General features: G+C 41.6%; 1 protein-coding gene across 1 annotated transcript; it reads left to right on the top strand.

The window, feature by feature from the left end:
• The first annotated feature begins 438 nt into the window (after nt 1-438).
• LOC145954553 (uncharacterized) lies at nt 439-17520 on the top strand. The gene is made up of 3 exons (XM_083069061.1): nt 439-979; nt 14677-15555; nt 17262-17520. Exons 1-3 carry the CDS (start codon nt 439-441, stop codon nt 17291-17293), a joined length of 1452 nt encoding a protein of 483 aa, XP_082925187.1. The 3' UTR covers nt 17294-17520.
• Nucleotides 17521-17884: the final 364 nt, after the last annotated feature.

Here is a 17884-nt window from a genome sequence, read left to right as displayed (position 1 = left end):
TAATGTAAACAAGCGTCACATAATTCTTGGTCTTGCATTCCTTCTTAAGTCCAATGTAAGTAAGCATCACATAGGTCTTAGTTCAAGGAGTTAATGAGAACGTCTTATGTAATGAATTTAAGTGATCAATTCAAATTCAATTATATAAGCATAAACAAGATAGAAAGATAAAGATAAATTCAATTATTAAGAGTTGAGGATACACAAGTAAACTGGGATCTCAAGTAAACTGGCATCTGGTGGCAAGGTGCTTTGCAAAGAATGATGGCTGCGGGAACTCAAGTAAACTGGGATAACTTCAAGCGGCTGTTCTTGGAGAAATATTTTCCCCGAGATGTGAGACATAAGAAACAGGTGGAATTCCTTGAATTGAAACAAGGAGAGAATTCTGTGGCTGAATACGTGACTAAATTTCAAGACTTGGTTAGATTCTGCCCTATGTATGATAGTGTAGACAATGAGGAGGACAAATGCGTGAAGTTTGTGAGCGGTCTTCGCCCTGAGATCAAACAAGTGTTCAATTATCAAGGGATTACTCACTACCATGAATTGGTAAACAAGTGCAGAGTATTTGATGAGGACAACCGAGCTAGGGTAACTCATTATAAGAGTGGAGGACCGATGAGAAATACTAAGTTTGGTTCAGCTAATAAGAATAAACCTTATACCAAGTTTGCTGGGGACTCAAGTTCTAAGGTGAATCATCAAGGTTCTATGCAACAAAGAAGCCAAGTTCCAACGATTAGCCAAACTTCTGGAAGGGGAAGTGTGGGTTTTGTTCCACACAACAACTGTTTTAATTGTGGAAAGCCAGGACATAGGGCAGTTGATTGTCGGATGCAAAGGATAATGATATGCTTCAAATGTAAAGCAGAGGGACATAAAGCTAGTGAATGCCCTCAGAGTAGGAAAGAAATAACAGAGGCTGGAGGGAGCGCTAGCAAACCTCGAACCACAGGAAGAGTATTTGCTTTGAGTGGTGCTGAAGCTACTCAATCCGAAGACTTAATTCAGGGTATGTGTTTCATTAATGGAACTCCTTTAACCGTTTTATATGATTCTGGTGCGACTCACTCTTTCATATCACATGTGTGTGTGTCTAAACTAAAATTACCTGTCTCTTCCTTGTCTTTTGAGTTAATTGTCGAAACACCCACTAGTGAATCGGTAATCACGTCTGATGTCTGTTCAAAGTGTCCTCTGACTATTGAAGGTAGAGATTTCATGGTTGACTTAATTTGTTTACCTCTAAGTCAACTAGATGTTATTTTGGGTATGGACTGGTTATCTTCCAATCATGTCCTTTTGAATTGTGCTAGTAAATCTATTATCTTTGGGGAGTCTGTTGAAAAAGTGAGTAAGGATTATTTGACTGCCAACCAAGTTAAGGTATCTTTGCAAGAAGATGCCCAAGTGTACATGTTGTTGTAGACCCCTAAAATTGTCCGGGTCGGAAATAAAGCTTGAAGACTCTCGAAGACTGAAGGAAGATCAGCCAGAAGGACTCCTGGAAGGCCCTAGGAGGGTTCTCTGTAGGTCTAGAGGTCTTAGAATAGCTCAAAATAAGGAAGTGGAGGGAATGAAGCCCAATACGGCCGTACTGAACTTAATACGGCCGTATTGAAGCTTCAATACGGCCGCAGTGAACTCAATACGGCGTATTGAAGTTTCTGAAACTTCAATACGGCCGTACTGAAATCAATACGGCCGTATTGAAGCTTCAATACAGCCGCAGTGAACTCAATACGGGCGCATTGAAATTTCTGAATTTCAATACGGCCGTATTGAACTCAATACGACCGTATTGAAGTTCAAAAATTTCAATACGGCCGTATTGCTTCTGTAGGCCGTATTGCGCCTATTCCCTATAAATATGACGTCAATTGGACGTCATTGAGGACTTTTGAAGATAGTTTTAACCCTCTCCTTGAGTATTCTGGGGTTTTGGAGCAGTGTTCTGCCCTAGAAATCACTCGGAGAGTTGATCCGACGAAGTTCTTGAGCCTCGAGCCATTTTGCTTGAGGATCAAACCTAGTCGAAGGGAAATCCTCCGGATTTCCGTAGTCAAAAGTTTTTAGGAAGGAGCGAGCGAGCTTGTAGAGCGAGGGAACGCCAAAAAGCTTCCCAGTTTTACCAAATATATAAAAGCACGCTTCAAAGGTTTCTTCTTAAATCCTTCCTTTTACTACTTTCTGTGTGCATATTTAAACTGTCATCATGTAGATAGTTAATTTATAATTGCTTAGAATAAATAGGGGTAATTTAGTAATTTTACGCTGTTACTTTAGAAAATAATCTGTCATAGGGAACCCGAAAGGGGCGCTGTGGGGTGCTAACACCTTCCCCACGCGTAACCGACTCCCTTACCCAACTCTGGTTGTAATGGCCAAAGTTGATTTATAAAATCAATTGCCTTATCCCTTTTTCCAATGTTTTGAGCAAACATTGGTGGCGACTCCACGAACCCTTTTACTACGAAAACCACTAATCCATGGAGGGTCCCGCTTGGGATTAACATGGATTGGTGAGACATTTAATAAATAAATTGGATAAGATCGACAAGGTCTCAGTTTGAGAACAAGTCTTTCTAATAATCCAATACATTTTCGAAACTAAAATAAAAGCGAGCTCGACCGTCTTCGCGACCGCCGAGGCCCGTTTGGGCCGGTGGCGACAGATGGCGACTCCACTAGGGAAGCCTCGAGAGTCAGTCCCATTTAGTGACAGATTATTTTAACAAATAATAGTTAAAATTACTTTATTACCCCTTTCTTGTATGATAACATGTTTATCTATTTGGCTTTAATAATTGTTGTATTTTTAAATTTACGCAATTGTTTGAAATAAAAACTGCACACAAACCTTTGCACACAACAGTTCCCTCTATACCCGGGGGCATGAGTGATTAACCATAGGGAGTGGATGTTAGTACGGCCGGTTGTCGAATGGGTCTATAGGTGCCCGTAGACCGTTGTCGGAAAACATCACTCAAGGTGATAACCATGAACTTGAGTCCGACGGTGCGTTGGAGCTTTCCATCGACCTACGACGAGGGGAATTGGATCCCTATAATGGGGGCACCTTGGGGGCCTTTGACCAAGCGAGAACAGTTAGATCCTCCTTGAATATGCACTTTTCTGCAGGAGACCCCTACCTCGTGATTCGCTCGTGACTGTTCGTGGATGAGTGAATTGTTTGTGTAAATGCTTATGTGCAATTGTTTGTGCATTAATAAATAACCTCGTGATAAGGTCTAAAGAATAATCCCCATGCATGAAAAAACCATGACATGAGAGGAAAGACCATGTGTGAAAATATAATAAAAGTGAGGAGCATGTGCATCATTACCAATAAAGATATCATGCATCCTCATAAACCATGCATTTTAGGTTCACCAATACCTCTTGACATGAGTAAAAGTGACCCATAATTATCGAGATTCTCCGTTGAGGAGAGATCATAAGTCAAGGAGGGTGGTAACACTCTGTTTTAAAAAGGCAGCGCCTTAAAAATGGAGGGTTATCAAGCTCATGTCAAGAGCGTATTCATTCCATAAATTAATTAGATTAAATATTCATTTTTAGAAAGTGGCTGGTCATCTCTCTGTCCTCACACGCGCACAAAAAATCAAGAAGATGGAAGCGCTGGAGGAACAAAACAAAAAGCTCACAACCGAGCTTTCACAACTTAAAGACCAAATGGCGCGAATGATGGAACTCATGCGTCATCACAACATCCATGAATCTCATCACAGTGATCATGGGTCCCATCATGAGGGAGAGGAGGAAGAGCATGAAAAAGATCCTCCACACGCTGTACACCTTGGGGCTGGAATTATGATTAAAGAGCCCGAAGTATCAAAGGAACAATTCCACGCCCTCGAGGATCGGCTAAGGGCTATGGAGGGGCATGATTTTGACATCAAAGATGCCGCCGACATGTGCTTAGTGAGGGACATTCAATTCCCTCCTAAATTTAAAGTGCCGGATTTCCCAAAGTATGTGGGATCGACTTGCCCCAAAAGTCATCTCACCATGTACTGTCGCAAGATGGCTGCATATGCCACAAATGAAAAGCTCTTGATCCACTGCTTTCAAGAGAGCTTAGCTGAAACTGCACTCAACTGGTATATGCAGCTAGATGGAAATCTAGTACATACATGGAGGCAGTTGGCCGACGCCTTTCTCAAGCGCTATAAATACAACATCGACCTAACACCCGATAGGTCTGATCTTCAAGCCTTGAGTAAAAAGAACGATGAATCCTTCAACGCGTACGCCCAACGTTGGAGGGAGTTGGCGGCACAGATAGAGCCCCCGCTGTCGGATAAGGAGACGGTGTCCTTATTCATCAACTCGTTGACTGGTCCCTATTACGATAAAATGATAGGGAACACAACGACACTCTTCTTGGACATCATCACCATTGGAGAAAGGGTGGAACAAGGACTTAAAAGTGGGAAGCTGGCTAAGCCTTCCCAATCATATGAAGCTAAGAAGGCCTTCGGGAAGAAGAAAGAAGGAGGAGTCAACGCTGTAACCATTTCTCCATCTTCTTCCGCTTCGAAGTCAGGCAAATCGCAAAACAACTCTGTGAAGAAGTTTGATAAACTTTCGACCACTTATAGCGATCTCCTGCCGAAGCTAGTGGAGGCGCGTCTTATAGCTTACATTCCACCAAAGAAAGTGAATCCATCTTACCCCGATTGGTACAATCCACAAGACAAATGTCTATACCATTCGGGGGCACCGGGACATTCAACGGAGAACTGCAGAGCTCTCAAGTATAAGGTCCAAGACCTTATCGATGCTGGGTGGGTCACTTTCGATTCGACGGCGCCCGACGTGAGCAAGAATCCTCTACCGCAGCAGGAGTAGAGAGAAGGGCAAGCCATGATAGGGCCCCTCCACATTTTTTCTTTTAGGGACTCATGATCACTACCCGAGATCATGAGGACTTTTTCATGTAAATAAAGGGTTTTGTACAGTTTTACATACATATATCAATAAAGAGGCATTTTTCACACATTATTCTCTCATTTTGTTCTATTCTCTCTCTCTCATTAATATTAATAAACTCTAAACCTAAACAGAACCAATAAATAATTATGTCTGTGATTGCTCGCTCTGACCGGGATCCGAAAGCCGAGGGTGAATGGGTTGAGTTGGACAGTGATGAGGAGACCATCTCTCCGGATCTGCAAAGACTGCTAGATCAAGAAGCTCGTCTACTCCAACCGAATCAAGAAGAATTGGAGACCGTGAATTTGGGGCAGGGTCAAGAATTGAAAGAGGTCAACATTGGGACCCGTATCAGTGATGGAATAAAAACGTAATTGATTCAATTGTTGAGGGAATACAAGGACGTATTTGCATGGTCGTACCATGATATGCCCGGTTTGGACTCCAACATCGTCAAACACAAGTTGCCCTTAAAAGAGGGGTTTCGACCCATTAAGCAAAAGCTTCGACGAATCAAGCCCGAATGGTCCTTAAAGATTAAGGAGGAGGTAGAAAAACAATTAGACGCGGGATTCTTGGTTGTATCCCAGTATCCCGAATGGCTGGCTAACATTGTGCCAGTCATCAAAAAGAATGGGAAGGTTAGAGTGTGTGTTGATTATAGGGATTTGAATCGTGCCAGTCCAAAGGACGATTTTCCCTTGCCCCACATCGATACACTTGTGGATCACACCGCCACAAACACACTCTATTCCTTTATGGATGGATACTCGGGGTATAATCAAATCAAGATGAATATAGAAGACCGCGAGAAAACTTCTTTCATTACACCCTGGGGAACTTTCTGCTACAGGGTGATGCCTTTTGGACTTAAAAATGCGGGTGCCACCTACCAACGAGCGATGGTGACGCTATTCCACGATATGATCCACAAAGAAATTGAAGTATACGTGGATGACATGATCGCAAAGTCAAAAGACGAGATGGACCACATCCAATATTTGAGAAAATTATTCAATCGGCTTCGTAAGTATCAGCTTAAGCTAAACCCGGCTAAGTGTACTTTCGGAGTTCGGTCGGGTAAGCTTCTCGGGTTCATCGTCAGTGAAAAAGGCATAGAGGTGGACCCCGATAAAGTAAAGGCAATAATGGAAATGCCTCCTCCTAAAACTGAGAAAGAAATTAGAGGATTCCTCGGCAGGGTGAACTACGTCGCAAGGTTCATCGCACAGTTAACTGACACGTGCAAACCAATATTCAAGCTGTTGCGCAAGAATCATTCCGAAGTTTGGAATGAGAATTGTCAACAAGCTTTCGATAAGATCAAACAGTGCTTGGCCAATCCACCAGTGTTGGTGCCACCTGTCGAGGGAAGACCATTAATCCTCTATCTAACGGTGCTTGATGAGTCCATGGGAGCTGTGCTAGGACAACAAGATGAAACAAAGAAGAAAGAACAAGCCATCTACTACCTGAGCAAAAAGTTCCTTGATTATGAAACCCGCTACACGCCACTAGAAAAGACGTGCTGTGCGTTAGCATGGGCAACACAACGGCTCAGGCAATATATGATTAGGCATACTACTTGGTTGGTTTCCAAAATGGACCCAATTAAGTACGTGTTCGACAAACCGATAATCACTGGGAAGATTGCCCGATGGCAAGTGCAATTATCAGAATTTGACATCATACATGTCACACAAAAGGCCATCAAGGGTAGTACCCTAGCTGATTACCTAGCACACGGGCCGACCAATGACTATCAATCCCTTCAGGATGATTTCCCCGATGAGGATATAATGTATTTACAACATGAAGATCCTAAGGATGATACGTGGACCATGTATTTCGATGGAGCCTCCAACATGCTTGGACAGGGGATTGGAACAGTATTAATCTCCCCACAAGGAAAGCATATCCCCTTAACGGCAAGACTCAACTTCGACTGTACAAATAACATGGCCGAATACGAGGCTTGCGCGTTAGGAATCCAAGCAGCAATCAACAATGGTATCCTAAAGCTCAAAGTATTTGGAGATTCGGCTTTAGTCATCCACCAACTGCGAGGTGAATGGGAAGTCCGAAATCCTAAGCTGATACCATATGTTGAGCATATCAAAGACCTGATACAATTCTTTCAAACTGTCGTCTTTGAATATATCCCAAGGGAGGAAAATCAGTTCGCTGACGCCCTTGCTACACTATCATCGATGTTCGCCTTGGATAAGGAGCATGAAATGCCCATCATCAATATCCGGCGGCACGATAAGCAAGCGTTCTGCCTACTGATAGATGAAGCTGTTGACGATCATCCATGGTTCCATGACATCAAACAATATCTGTCAAAAGGGGAATATCCTGATATGGCTAGCGATAATGATAAAAAGCATATCCGAAGAAGGGCCATGGGATTTCTGTTAATTGGAGAAACCCTCTACAAAAAGAATTATGACTCGGTCTTGTTGAGGTGCATAGACCAAGTCGAAGCTCAAAATGTAATCAAAGAAATACATGAGGGGGTTTTCAGTACCCATATTCCCGGGCCTGCAATGGCTAAGAAAATCCTCAGAGCAGGATATTATTGGTCGACCATTGAAAGGGATTGTTACCAATACGTCCGGAAATGCCACAAGTGTCAAGCATACGCCGACAACATTCATGTCCCACCAACGCCACTCAATGTGTTGGCTTCACCATGGCCATTCGCAATGTGGGGCATGGATGTTATTGGACCCATCGAGCCAAAGGCATCCAATGGACATAGGTTCATCCTTGTGGCCATTGACTATTTCACCAAATGGGTAGAAGCGGCATCGTATGCTCATGTGACCCGAAAAGTGGTAACATCCTTCGTCAGAAAGAATATCATATGCAGATACGGTATTCCCGACAAAATCATCACTGATAATGGATCCAATTTGAACAATAAGATGGTGGAAGAACTGTGCAAAGAGTTCAAAATTCAGCACCACAACTCTTCCCCATATCGACCAAAGATGAATGGGGCAGTCGAGGCAGCCAATAAGAATATCAAGAAGATAGTACAAAAGATGGTTGTCTCATTCAAAGACTGGCATGAGATGCTACCCTTCGCTCTCCATGGTTATAGAACTTCAGTACGTACATCCACAGGAGCTACTCCATTCTCCCTTGTTTATGGAATGGAGGCAGTTCTGCCGGTTGAAGTCGAGATACCTTCTCTGAGAGTAATCATGGAAGCAAAACTTTCCGAGGCAGAATGGGTTCAAAGTCGATACGACCAATTGAACCTTATCGAAGAAAAACGACTGAACGCTATATGCCATGGTCAAGCCTACCAAAGGAAGATCAAAAAGGCTTTTGACAAGAAAGTCCATCCTCGAATCTACCATGAGGGAGAGCTGGTGATGAAGAAATTGCTACCAGCTCAAAAGGACAAAATCGGAAAGTGGGCCCCAAATTACGAAGGACCATACGTGGTGAAGCGAGCCTTCTCCGGAGGAGCATTGATTCTCACAGACATGGACGGAGAAGAACTTCGATACCCAGTCAACGCTGACGTGGTAAAGAAGTATTATCCTTGAAGACGTTGCTTGCATCAGCCCGCTAGGATGAAAACCCAAAAAGGGCATCCTAGGCAAAAGTTAGGGCAAAACGAAAAGCCCGCCAGTACAAGGGTACTAGGCAAAACAAAGGCAAAATTATCCCCGCTAGGACATGTCCTAGGCAAAAATTAGGGGCAAAAGAATAAGATGCAAAAAGTAAAGCAAGCAACGATCACTTGAATCGAAAACCGAAAGGCGGTTCAAGTGATAATCTTCTAGAAGCAAGCGTCTTGCAGCATCTACACTCCTGGCTCAGGCATCTCACCCGAAGCAACTAGGGAACGGGAAGGGCAGCAATCACAGATGAAATTGTTTAAGCCAAAAATGTACAGCCTACCCTGGCCAGCCATTCTTCAGAAAATCCCTTTGTAAATCTTTCTGTATAAACATTTGAATATCAATAAAAATATCCATTTGTTTCTTTTCTTTCTTGACCATGTGATTATGCCTCTGAATTGGTTTTTCATAAAAATTGTACGAAATTCCATTAATAATCGGTCAATAAAAGAAAATTGGAGGGGTTCCTGTAAAATCCATAATCTCCTGCATAAAGGCTTACAAAAATACTCCCTCGCGTCAATGACAGAAAGTCCTCCAAGAAGAAGAGGATAGGGAGAGCCACTCACTTTTCTAAATAAATGAACAAAAATAAAAAATTGTATTGCATTTGTGCATCACACACACATTAGTTGCACATTCAAAGACCTTATCATAAGGCAACCGCATAAAATAGAAAAATAGGAAAAATTGCTTGTGTATGATAGCAGCAAACAAAATGCAAAGATTCAGAAAATCAACAGCGTCATACAGAATAACTGAGCCTGGAGAGGCTTGCCGAAAGAATACTCTCAGAATAACTGAGCCTGGAGAGGCTTGCCGAAAGAATACTCTCAGAATAACTGAGCCTGGAGAGGCTTGCCGAAAGAATACTCTCAGAATAACTGAGCCTGGAGAGGCTTGCCGAAAGAATACTCTCAGAACAACTGAGCCTGGAGAGGCTTGCCGAAATAATACTCCTACAAAATAACTGAGCCTGGAGAGGTTTGCCGAAATAATACTCTCTTATAATAACTGAATTTAATTTCTTTAGCACTTTTAATTTCTGTACAGCAAAAGCCAAAAACATAAAAAAAGGCAAAATACAGAAAAAGCCAAATCAGAAGAAAAGGCAAAATACAGAAAAAGCCGAAAATGAAAAAAGGCAAGGATATAGAAAATCCAGCAAACAGATTGTACAGAATAACTGAGCCTGGAGAGGCTTACCAAAATAATACTCCACATCCTCCACAGTATGCAGAATAATTGAGCCTGGAGAGGCTCGCAGAAATAATACTCCCCAGAGAAACCTCAACTCACGCTCTCGGACTCAAAATCCCCAGCAAGAGCTATCAAGATCGTCAAGGTCCCTAATGGAAACACGATCGCCCAAGAAGAATATCCAAGTCAAAGGACTTTAAAGACTTCCTCAGTGAAGATAGCTCTTCAACTCAGGCGTTGAGTGAGGCTAAGCCTGCAGAGGCTTCCTAAAAAATACTCTGGGATACATAAGATCCCCAAATCCCCAGTCGCCTACTCAAGAGGCATCCCTGCAAAAGGAGAAAAATCAAAAAACATCAATAACCATTCCCCAAGCGGAATTTGGCACTCAGCCGAACACTGAACCCCAATTCCCCAGTCGCCTACATAAGAGGCACTCCTTCAAAAGGAAAAATCATAAAAAGATCAATAATCATTCCCCAAGTGGAATCTGGCTCTCAGCCAATCATTGAACATCAAGGTGATATGCCTAACAGAAGAGGCTAATCAAAATCAACGACAAAATCCCCCAGTGGATAACAGCCTACACAGAGGCAGCAAAATCAAAAAAACAAAAGAGACACCCGAACAAGGATAACCGGGATACTCCACCAACGTCGAAAGGACGTCAGCCAATCATAAGGCACCGCTCACATCAGAAAGAGCATCTTTGTGTCTGCACCCCTAAGGAATCAGAAATTCCCCAGTGGGCACCAACTACGCAATGGAAAGTTGGGACACAAGAACCTATGAGTAACTGCACATCCCCTAGACGGATCCCTGCGTTATCCAGCCCTCAGTGGCACAAAAATCAAAAAAAAAACAACCGTCGAAGCAGCATCGTGGACTGTGGAGACAAAATCATCACAAATCCCTGGAAAGGAGATATTCACGCTACCCCGTCGTCACAAACACGGAGGTATGCAGCTTCCGGCTCGAGCAATGAGCGAAGCTATCTCTGGAAAGGAGGTACTCACTGCTTACCGTTGTCACAAGGGTACTTAGCTTCCGGCTCGAACAAAGAGTGAAGCTAAGCCTGGAGAGGCGGTACTCACAGCTTCCAGCTTGGGCAGCAAGCAAAGCAAAGCCTGGAGAGGCGAAACTCACACTGCTCACCGTCGTCACAAAGGTGCTTAGTTTCCGGCTTGAACAAAGAGCGAGACTAAGCCTGGAGAGGCGAAACTCACACTGCTCACCGTCGTCACAAAGGTGCTTAGTTTCCGGCTCGAACAAAGAGCGAGACTAAGCCTGGAGAGGCGAAACTCACACTGCTACCGTTGTCACAAGGGTACTTAGCTTCCGGCTCGAACAAAGAGTGAAGCTAAACCTGGAGAGGCGGTACTCACAGCTTCCAGCTTGGGCAGCAAGCAAAGCAAAACCTGGAGAGGCTACTCGACAATTTTCCACCGGAAGACGCTACAAGTCAGAAGGTCGGCGCATCACCCGGACAATTGGGTCAACTCCTTTACTTGTCAGCCGGTACACCAAAAGGCCGTCCGACTAAGTAAAGGGGGGGCAGCTGTAGACCCCTAAAATTGTCCGGGTCGGAAATAAAGCTTGAAGACTCTCGAAGACTGAAGGAAGATCAGCCAGAAGGACTCCTGGAAGGCCCTAGGAGGGTTCTCTGTAGGTCTAGAGGTCTTAGAATAGCTCAAAATAAGGAAGTGGAGGGAATGAAGCCCAATACGGCCGTACTGAACTTAATACGGCCGTATTGAAGCTTCAATACGGCCGCAGTGAACTCAATACGGCGTATTGAAGTTTCTGAAACTTCAATACGGCCGTACTGAAATCAATACGGCCGTATTGAAGCTTCAATACAGCCGCAGTGAACTCAATACGGGCGCATTGAAATTTCTGAATTTCAATACGGCCGTATTGAACTCAATACGACCGTATTGAAGTTCAAAAATTTCAATACGGCCGTATTGCTTCTGTAGGCCGTATTGCGCCTATTCCCTATAAATATGACGTCAATTGGACGTCATTGAGGACTTTTGAAGATAGTTTTAACCCTCTCCTTGAGTATTCTGGGGTTTTGGAGCAGTGTTCTGCCCTAGAAATCACTCGGAGAGTTGATCCGACGAAGTTCTTGAGCCTCGAGCCATTTTGCTTGAGGATCAAACCTAGTCGAAGGGAAATCCTCCGGATTTCCGTAGTCAAAAGTTTTTAGGAAGGAGCGAGCGAGCTTGTAGAGCGAGGGAACGCCAAAAAGCTTCCCAGTTTTACGAAATATATAAAAGCACGCTTCAAAGGTTTCTTCTTAAATCCTTCCTTTTACTGCTTTCTGTGTGCATATTTAAACTGTCATCATGTAGATAGTTAATTTATAATTGCTTAGAATAAATAGGGGTAATTTAGTAATTTTACGCTGTTACTTTAGAAAATAATCTGTCATAGGGAACCCGAAAGGGGCGCTGTGGGGTGCTAACACCTTCCCCACGCGTAACCGACTCCCTTACCCAACTCTGGTTGTAATGGCCAAAGTTGATTTATAAAATCAATTGCCTTATCCCTTTTTCCAATGTTTTGAGCAAAACATTGGTGGCGACTCCACGAACCCTTTTACTACGAAAACCACTAATCCATGGAGGGTCCCGCTTGGGATTAACATGGATTGGTGAGACATTTAATAAATAAATTGGATAAGATCGACAAGGTCTCAGTTTGAGAACAAGTCTTTCTAATAATCCAATACATTTTCGAAACTAAAATAAAAGCGAGCTCGACCGTCTTCGCGACCGCCGAGGCCCGTTTGGGCCGGTGGCGACAGTTGTTAGCTTATCTGAATTCCGAGAAAAATGTTTTGGTAAATGAACTGCCTGTTGTGTGTGACTTTTCGGATGTCTTTTCTGATGTGTCTAGCTTACCACCCAGAAGAGAAGTAGAATTTTCCATAGATTTAATTCCATGAACAGGACCTATCTCTATTGCACCTTACAGGATGTCACCCATAGAGTTAGTGGAACTAAAGAAACAAATAGAAGACTTGTTGAAAAAGGGGTTTGTGAGGCCTAGTGTATCACCTTGGGGAGCACCCGTACTTCTAGTCAAAAAGAAGGATGGTAGTATGCGATTGTGTGTAGATTATCGCCAGTTGAACAAGGTGACCATTAAGAACAAATATCCGTTGCCTAGGATAGATGATCTTATGGATCAGTTGGTAGGTGCTTGTGTGTTTAGTAAAATCGATCTTAGATCAGGGTACCATCAGATTAGAGTTAAGAGTGAAGATGTACCTAAGACAGCATTTAGGACCCGTTATGGACACTATGAGTATCTAGTAATGCCTTTTGGTGTGACGAATGCTCCTGCAATTTTTATGGATTACATGAACCGGATTCTTCATCCGTACTTGGATAAATTTGTAGTTGTTTTCATAGATGACATACTAGTTTATTCTAAGACTAAAGAGGAGCATGAAGAACGCTTAAGGGTAGTACTACAAACCCTCAGGGAGAAACAACTTTATGCTAAATTGTCTAAGTGTGACTTTTGGCTTGAGGAGGTGAGTTTCTTAGGACATGTAATTTCAAGTGGGGGAATAGCAGTGGATCCATCTAAGGTTGAGGCTGTGCTTAATTGGGAGACACCTAAGTCAGTTAGTGAGATTAGGAGTTTCCTTGGATTGGCTGGATACTATAGAAGATTCATAGAAGGATTCTCTAAGTTAGCATTACCCTTGACAAGTTTGACTAGGAAAGGAGTTATGTTTGTATGGGATAGTAAATGTGAGGATAGTTTCCGAGCCCTTAAGGAAAAATTGACTAGTGCACCTGTTTTAGTATTGCCTGATCTTAGCAAGACTTTTGTGATTTATTGTGACGCTTCTAAGATGGGTTTGGGTGGAGTGTTAATGCAAGAAGGAAAGGTCGTATCTTATGCATCTAGGCAATTAAAAATACATGAGAGGAATTACCCCACCCATGATCTTGAATTAGCAGCAGTGGTGTTCACACTTAAGATTTGGAGACATTATTTGTATGGTTCAAAATTTGAAGTGTTTAGTGATCATAAGAGTCTTAGGTATTTATTTGATCAAAAGGAATTAAATATGAGGCAAAGGAGATGGTTGGAGTTCCTTAAGGACTATGATTTTGATCTTAGTTATCATCCAGGAAAAGCTAATGTGGTAGCTGATGCTTTGAGTAGGAAATCTTTGCAGTTGTCTTCTCTTATGATTAGGGAGATGGACCTTTTGGCACAATTTAGAGACTTAAGTCTGACTTGTGAGGTGACTCATAGTAGTGTGAGACTAGGTATGATTCGGGTGACTAGTGAGCTGTTGAAGGAAATTGGAGAAGCACAAATAGTGGATTCATTTCTAGTAGCTAGACGTGATGCTATAGGGAAAGGGATTGAAGGAGAATTTACCTTGGGTGTAGATGGAGTGGTAAGATTTAAAGACCGAGTATGTGTGCCTAGTGATCCTACGCTTAGACGATTGATCCTAGAGGAAGGTCATAGGAGCAAGCTTAGTTTTCACCCAGGAGCAACTAAGATGTATCATGACCTTAGGAAGATATTCTGGTGGCCTAGGATGAAGAAAGATATAGCTGAATTTGTGAGTGCCTGTTTAGTGTGTCAGAAGGCTAAAATAGAGCATCAAAAAAACCTTCAGGACTACTTCAGCCTTTGAGTATACTCGAGTGGAAATGGGATAGCATTTCCATGGATTTTGTAGTTGCTTTGCCTAGGACTAGGAGAGGACATGATTCCATTTGGGTTATAGTTGATAGGTTGACTAAGAGTGCACATTTCTTACCTATTAACATTAAGTATTCTCTAGAAAAATTGGCTAGATTGTATATTGATGAGATTGTGAGATTACAAGGGATACCATCTAGCATAGTTTCAGACAGGGACCCTAGATTCACCTCTAGGTTTTGGGAGAGCCTACAACAAGCTTTGGGAACCCAACTGAGACTTAGTTCAGCTTACCACCCTCAAACTGATGGTCAGACTGAGAGGACTATTCAATCTTTAGAGGATTTGCTTAGAGCCTGTGTGTTGGACCAAGGGGGAAGTTGGGATAGTCTTTTACCTTTGATAGAGTTTACCTATAATAATAGTTACCACTCTAGCATAGGTATGGCACCCTATGAAGCCTTGTATGGTAAGAGGTGTAGAACTCCTTTGTGTTGGAGTGAGCCTGGAGACAATGTCATCTTAGGACCTGAAATTGTGCAGCAAACCACTGAAAAAGTTAAATTGATACAGGATAGGATGAGGACAGCTCAGAGTAGACAGAAAAGTTATGCTGACAGGAGGAGAAAAGATTTAGAATTTCAAGAAGGAGATCATGTATTCTTGAAAGTCACTCCATGGACTGGGGTTGGCAGGGCATTAAAATCCAGAAAACTTACTCCTCGATTTATTGGTCCTTTTCAAATTCTAAAAAGAGTCGGTAATGTTGCCTACCAAATTGCTTTGCCTCCTAATCTGTCAAATCTTCATGATGTTTTTCATATTTCTCAACTTCGAAAATACGTCTATGATCCTTCACATGTGATTGAATCGGATCATATTGAGGTTAAAGAGAATCTAACGGTGGAAGCAACCCCGGTGAGAGTCGAGGATCGAATGGTAAAGCAACTTAGGGGTAAAGAAATTCCTTTGGTAAAGGTTATTTGGGGAGGAGCTATACCAGAAAGTGCTACTTGGGAATTAGAGGAGAAGATGAAAGCTTCATATCCATTTTTATTTGCATCAGGTAATTTCGGGGACGAAATTTCTAAAAGGAGGGAAGTAGTGTAACATTCCAAAATTTTATTTTTTTATGTATTGGAATTATTAGAAGAGTTACCGTATTTTTATATACGTATTTTACTATTTACATATACGTATTTTACTATTTACGTATATGTATTTTACTATTCATGTATACGTATTTATGAATAGTATTTTACTATTCATATGCATAATTGAAGGCTGCGGAACCGAAGGGGGCTGCGGAATTGAGTTTCAAAATTTAATTAATTCTAATATTTTAATGAATAGTTCATAGTAACTTTAATATTAAAATAATGAAATAATATTATTTTAATGAATAGTAACCTGTGCATAGTAACTTTAAAATTTCTATAAATAGAGGCCTAGAGTTTTGAAAATTCACAATTCTAGAGAGAGGGAAATTCTAGAGAGATAGAGAGGGAGAAAGAAGAGAGAAAAAGAGAGAAAGAAAGAGAGGAGGTTCTGCTCTAGTTTGATCCCGGTTTAAGAAAAAGAGGAGGAGGTTCTGCTCAAGTTTCTATTCATCCAGGTACGGGGGAAAAGGGGATTATTTATATGTAGAGTATATGAGGGTATTGGGTAGAATTTCTTAGGATCACGTTTAATTTATTTGAATGGAAGGCTGAGACTCCTTATTTCCCGTTAGTTCTTTTAAGTTTCCTACTTACTTGAGAATTTAAATATACCATGAAAATATAAATGGATTCCTAACTAGGAGGCACTGCCACCTTTACTGGAATTAATTTATATTTCCTTATTATTATCTGTATATATAATTTATAATTTGGAATAATTATTCTATTGAAGATATAAATTGATTCCTAACTAGGAGGCACTGCCACCTTTACTGGAGTTAATTTATATTTGTTATTATCTGTATATATATGATTTCTTGTTTTTCACTATATTGTAAGGAAAATGCGGTGAGCTAGATTTTGGAATAATGAGGGGTTTTACAATTTATCCTAATTATTCTAATTGATTATTATATTAATGAAAGTTATTATTATATTACTTGTTAATGGATAATCTTGATGTGACTTTGAATCATGAGTTGAGATGTTGTATGTGATTGTGATGTCTCACATTAATGACTAGGATGGCACGGCCCTGTATAAGTGGTGCTACAGGGAAGGCGTGACCCTAGCATGGTGTGGGATGAGAAAGACAGTTAACACCACCACTTATGTCGCTTATGACAGCCCTGGCATAGGGTTAATTGCAAGAGATTGTATTGATTGTAATGTGATTGTGTTTCCTCACACCAAAATGGCGAGGGACGGCACGGCCCCTGGGTAAGTGATGCTACAGGGAGGGCGTGACCCCTGGTCTGGTGTGGGTTGAGTGAGGCAATTAACCTGTATCACTTGTGTCAAATGTGGCGAGGTCTTGGCATAGTGTTAATTGTTGGATTGGTATGAATTACGTATGTGGAAATGATTGTGAAATTGGCATGAATTATAGATGTTGAGATAATTGTTATATTGATGTGAATGAGGAAAGGTAAAAATGATAGTGTTAATCATAAAATCTAAATGGATTGTGATGGATTGATAAATTATGATACATGCTCGTAAATATTTTATTAAATAAAGAAAATATGATGAGATTTTAACATGGTGTGTTTGGATGTACTTTGCATATAGATATCTTCTTTTCTCACCGTATAAATTGTGGATATTTTAGGTGGAGAGGATCCGGCTGCGAGTGGCATATAGGATGCCAACAGTTTTATTTTGGGAAATGCTCTGATATTGTGACATCGGGGCAAAGGATTTTTAGGACGAAATATTCGTGTGAATTGGGTACTGTAATATTATTTTGAAAACAATTTGTAAAAAAAAAACTCTTGTCTGTTATATTTTATATTTTTGCTAATGTGATTGTTCGAAGTTTCTCATGTGAACCCTTTTACTGTAATTGAAAGATTTATTACAATATATGTGTTGGGGTAGTAAGGGTGTCACATTTAGTGGTATCAGAGCAGGTCGATTCAATCGGCCGTAAGTTATGAGTCTGCTATGCTTGTTTGGTAGATGAATGGTGTAGTAAATTGATTGTTGAATTTATTGATATAACGACGATTGATTAAATTTGTTGTTTTAGAGTATGATTGTTAACTTTTCTGGGAGGACAGAAAAACAATGGCAGGAGGTAGAAACGATCGTGCAATCGCTGGTGCTCTGCAAGCGATGGCTCAGGCTATTGGTAATCTGAACCAACGACCAGAGATAGATTGGCTAGAGAGATTTCAGCGAAATAATCCGCCAAGCTTTCGTGGAGGCTATAATCCTGATGGAGCTGCTGAT

This window comes from Cajanus cajan, chromosome 1, assembly GCF_000230855.2.
Source record: "Cajanus cajan strain Asha chromosome 1, NIPB_CcT2T_4, whole genome shotgun sequence".
NCBI classification, from domain to species: Eukaryota; Viridiplantae; Streptophyta; class Magnoliopsida; order Fabales; family Fabaceae; genus Cajanus; species Cajanus cajan.
The sequence above is the reverse complement of the archived record's forward strand: the minus strand, read 5'-3'. Positions and strand labels throughout refer to the sequence as shown.

What these genes read in the sequence shown, in the direction of transcription:
- LOC145954553 (XM_083069061.1), top strand. Translation starts at nt 439, where the DNA reads ATGTATGATAGTGTAGACAATGAGGAGGACAAATGCGTGAAGTTTGTG. An exon ending in AAGAGTATTTGCTTTGAGTG is followed by an intron (nt 980 to 14,676) that starts GTGCTGAAGCTA and finishes TGAGATTACAAG; the next exon opens with GGATACCATCTAGCATAGTT. An exon ending in TCCATTTTTATTTGCATCAG is followed by an intron (nt 15,556 to 17,261) that starts GTAATTTCGGGG and finishes TGGATATTTTAG; the next exon opens with GTGGAGAGGATCCGGCTGCG.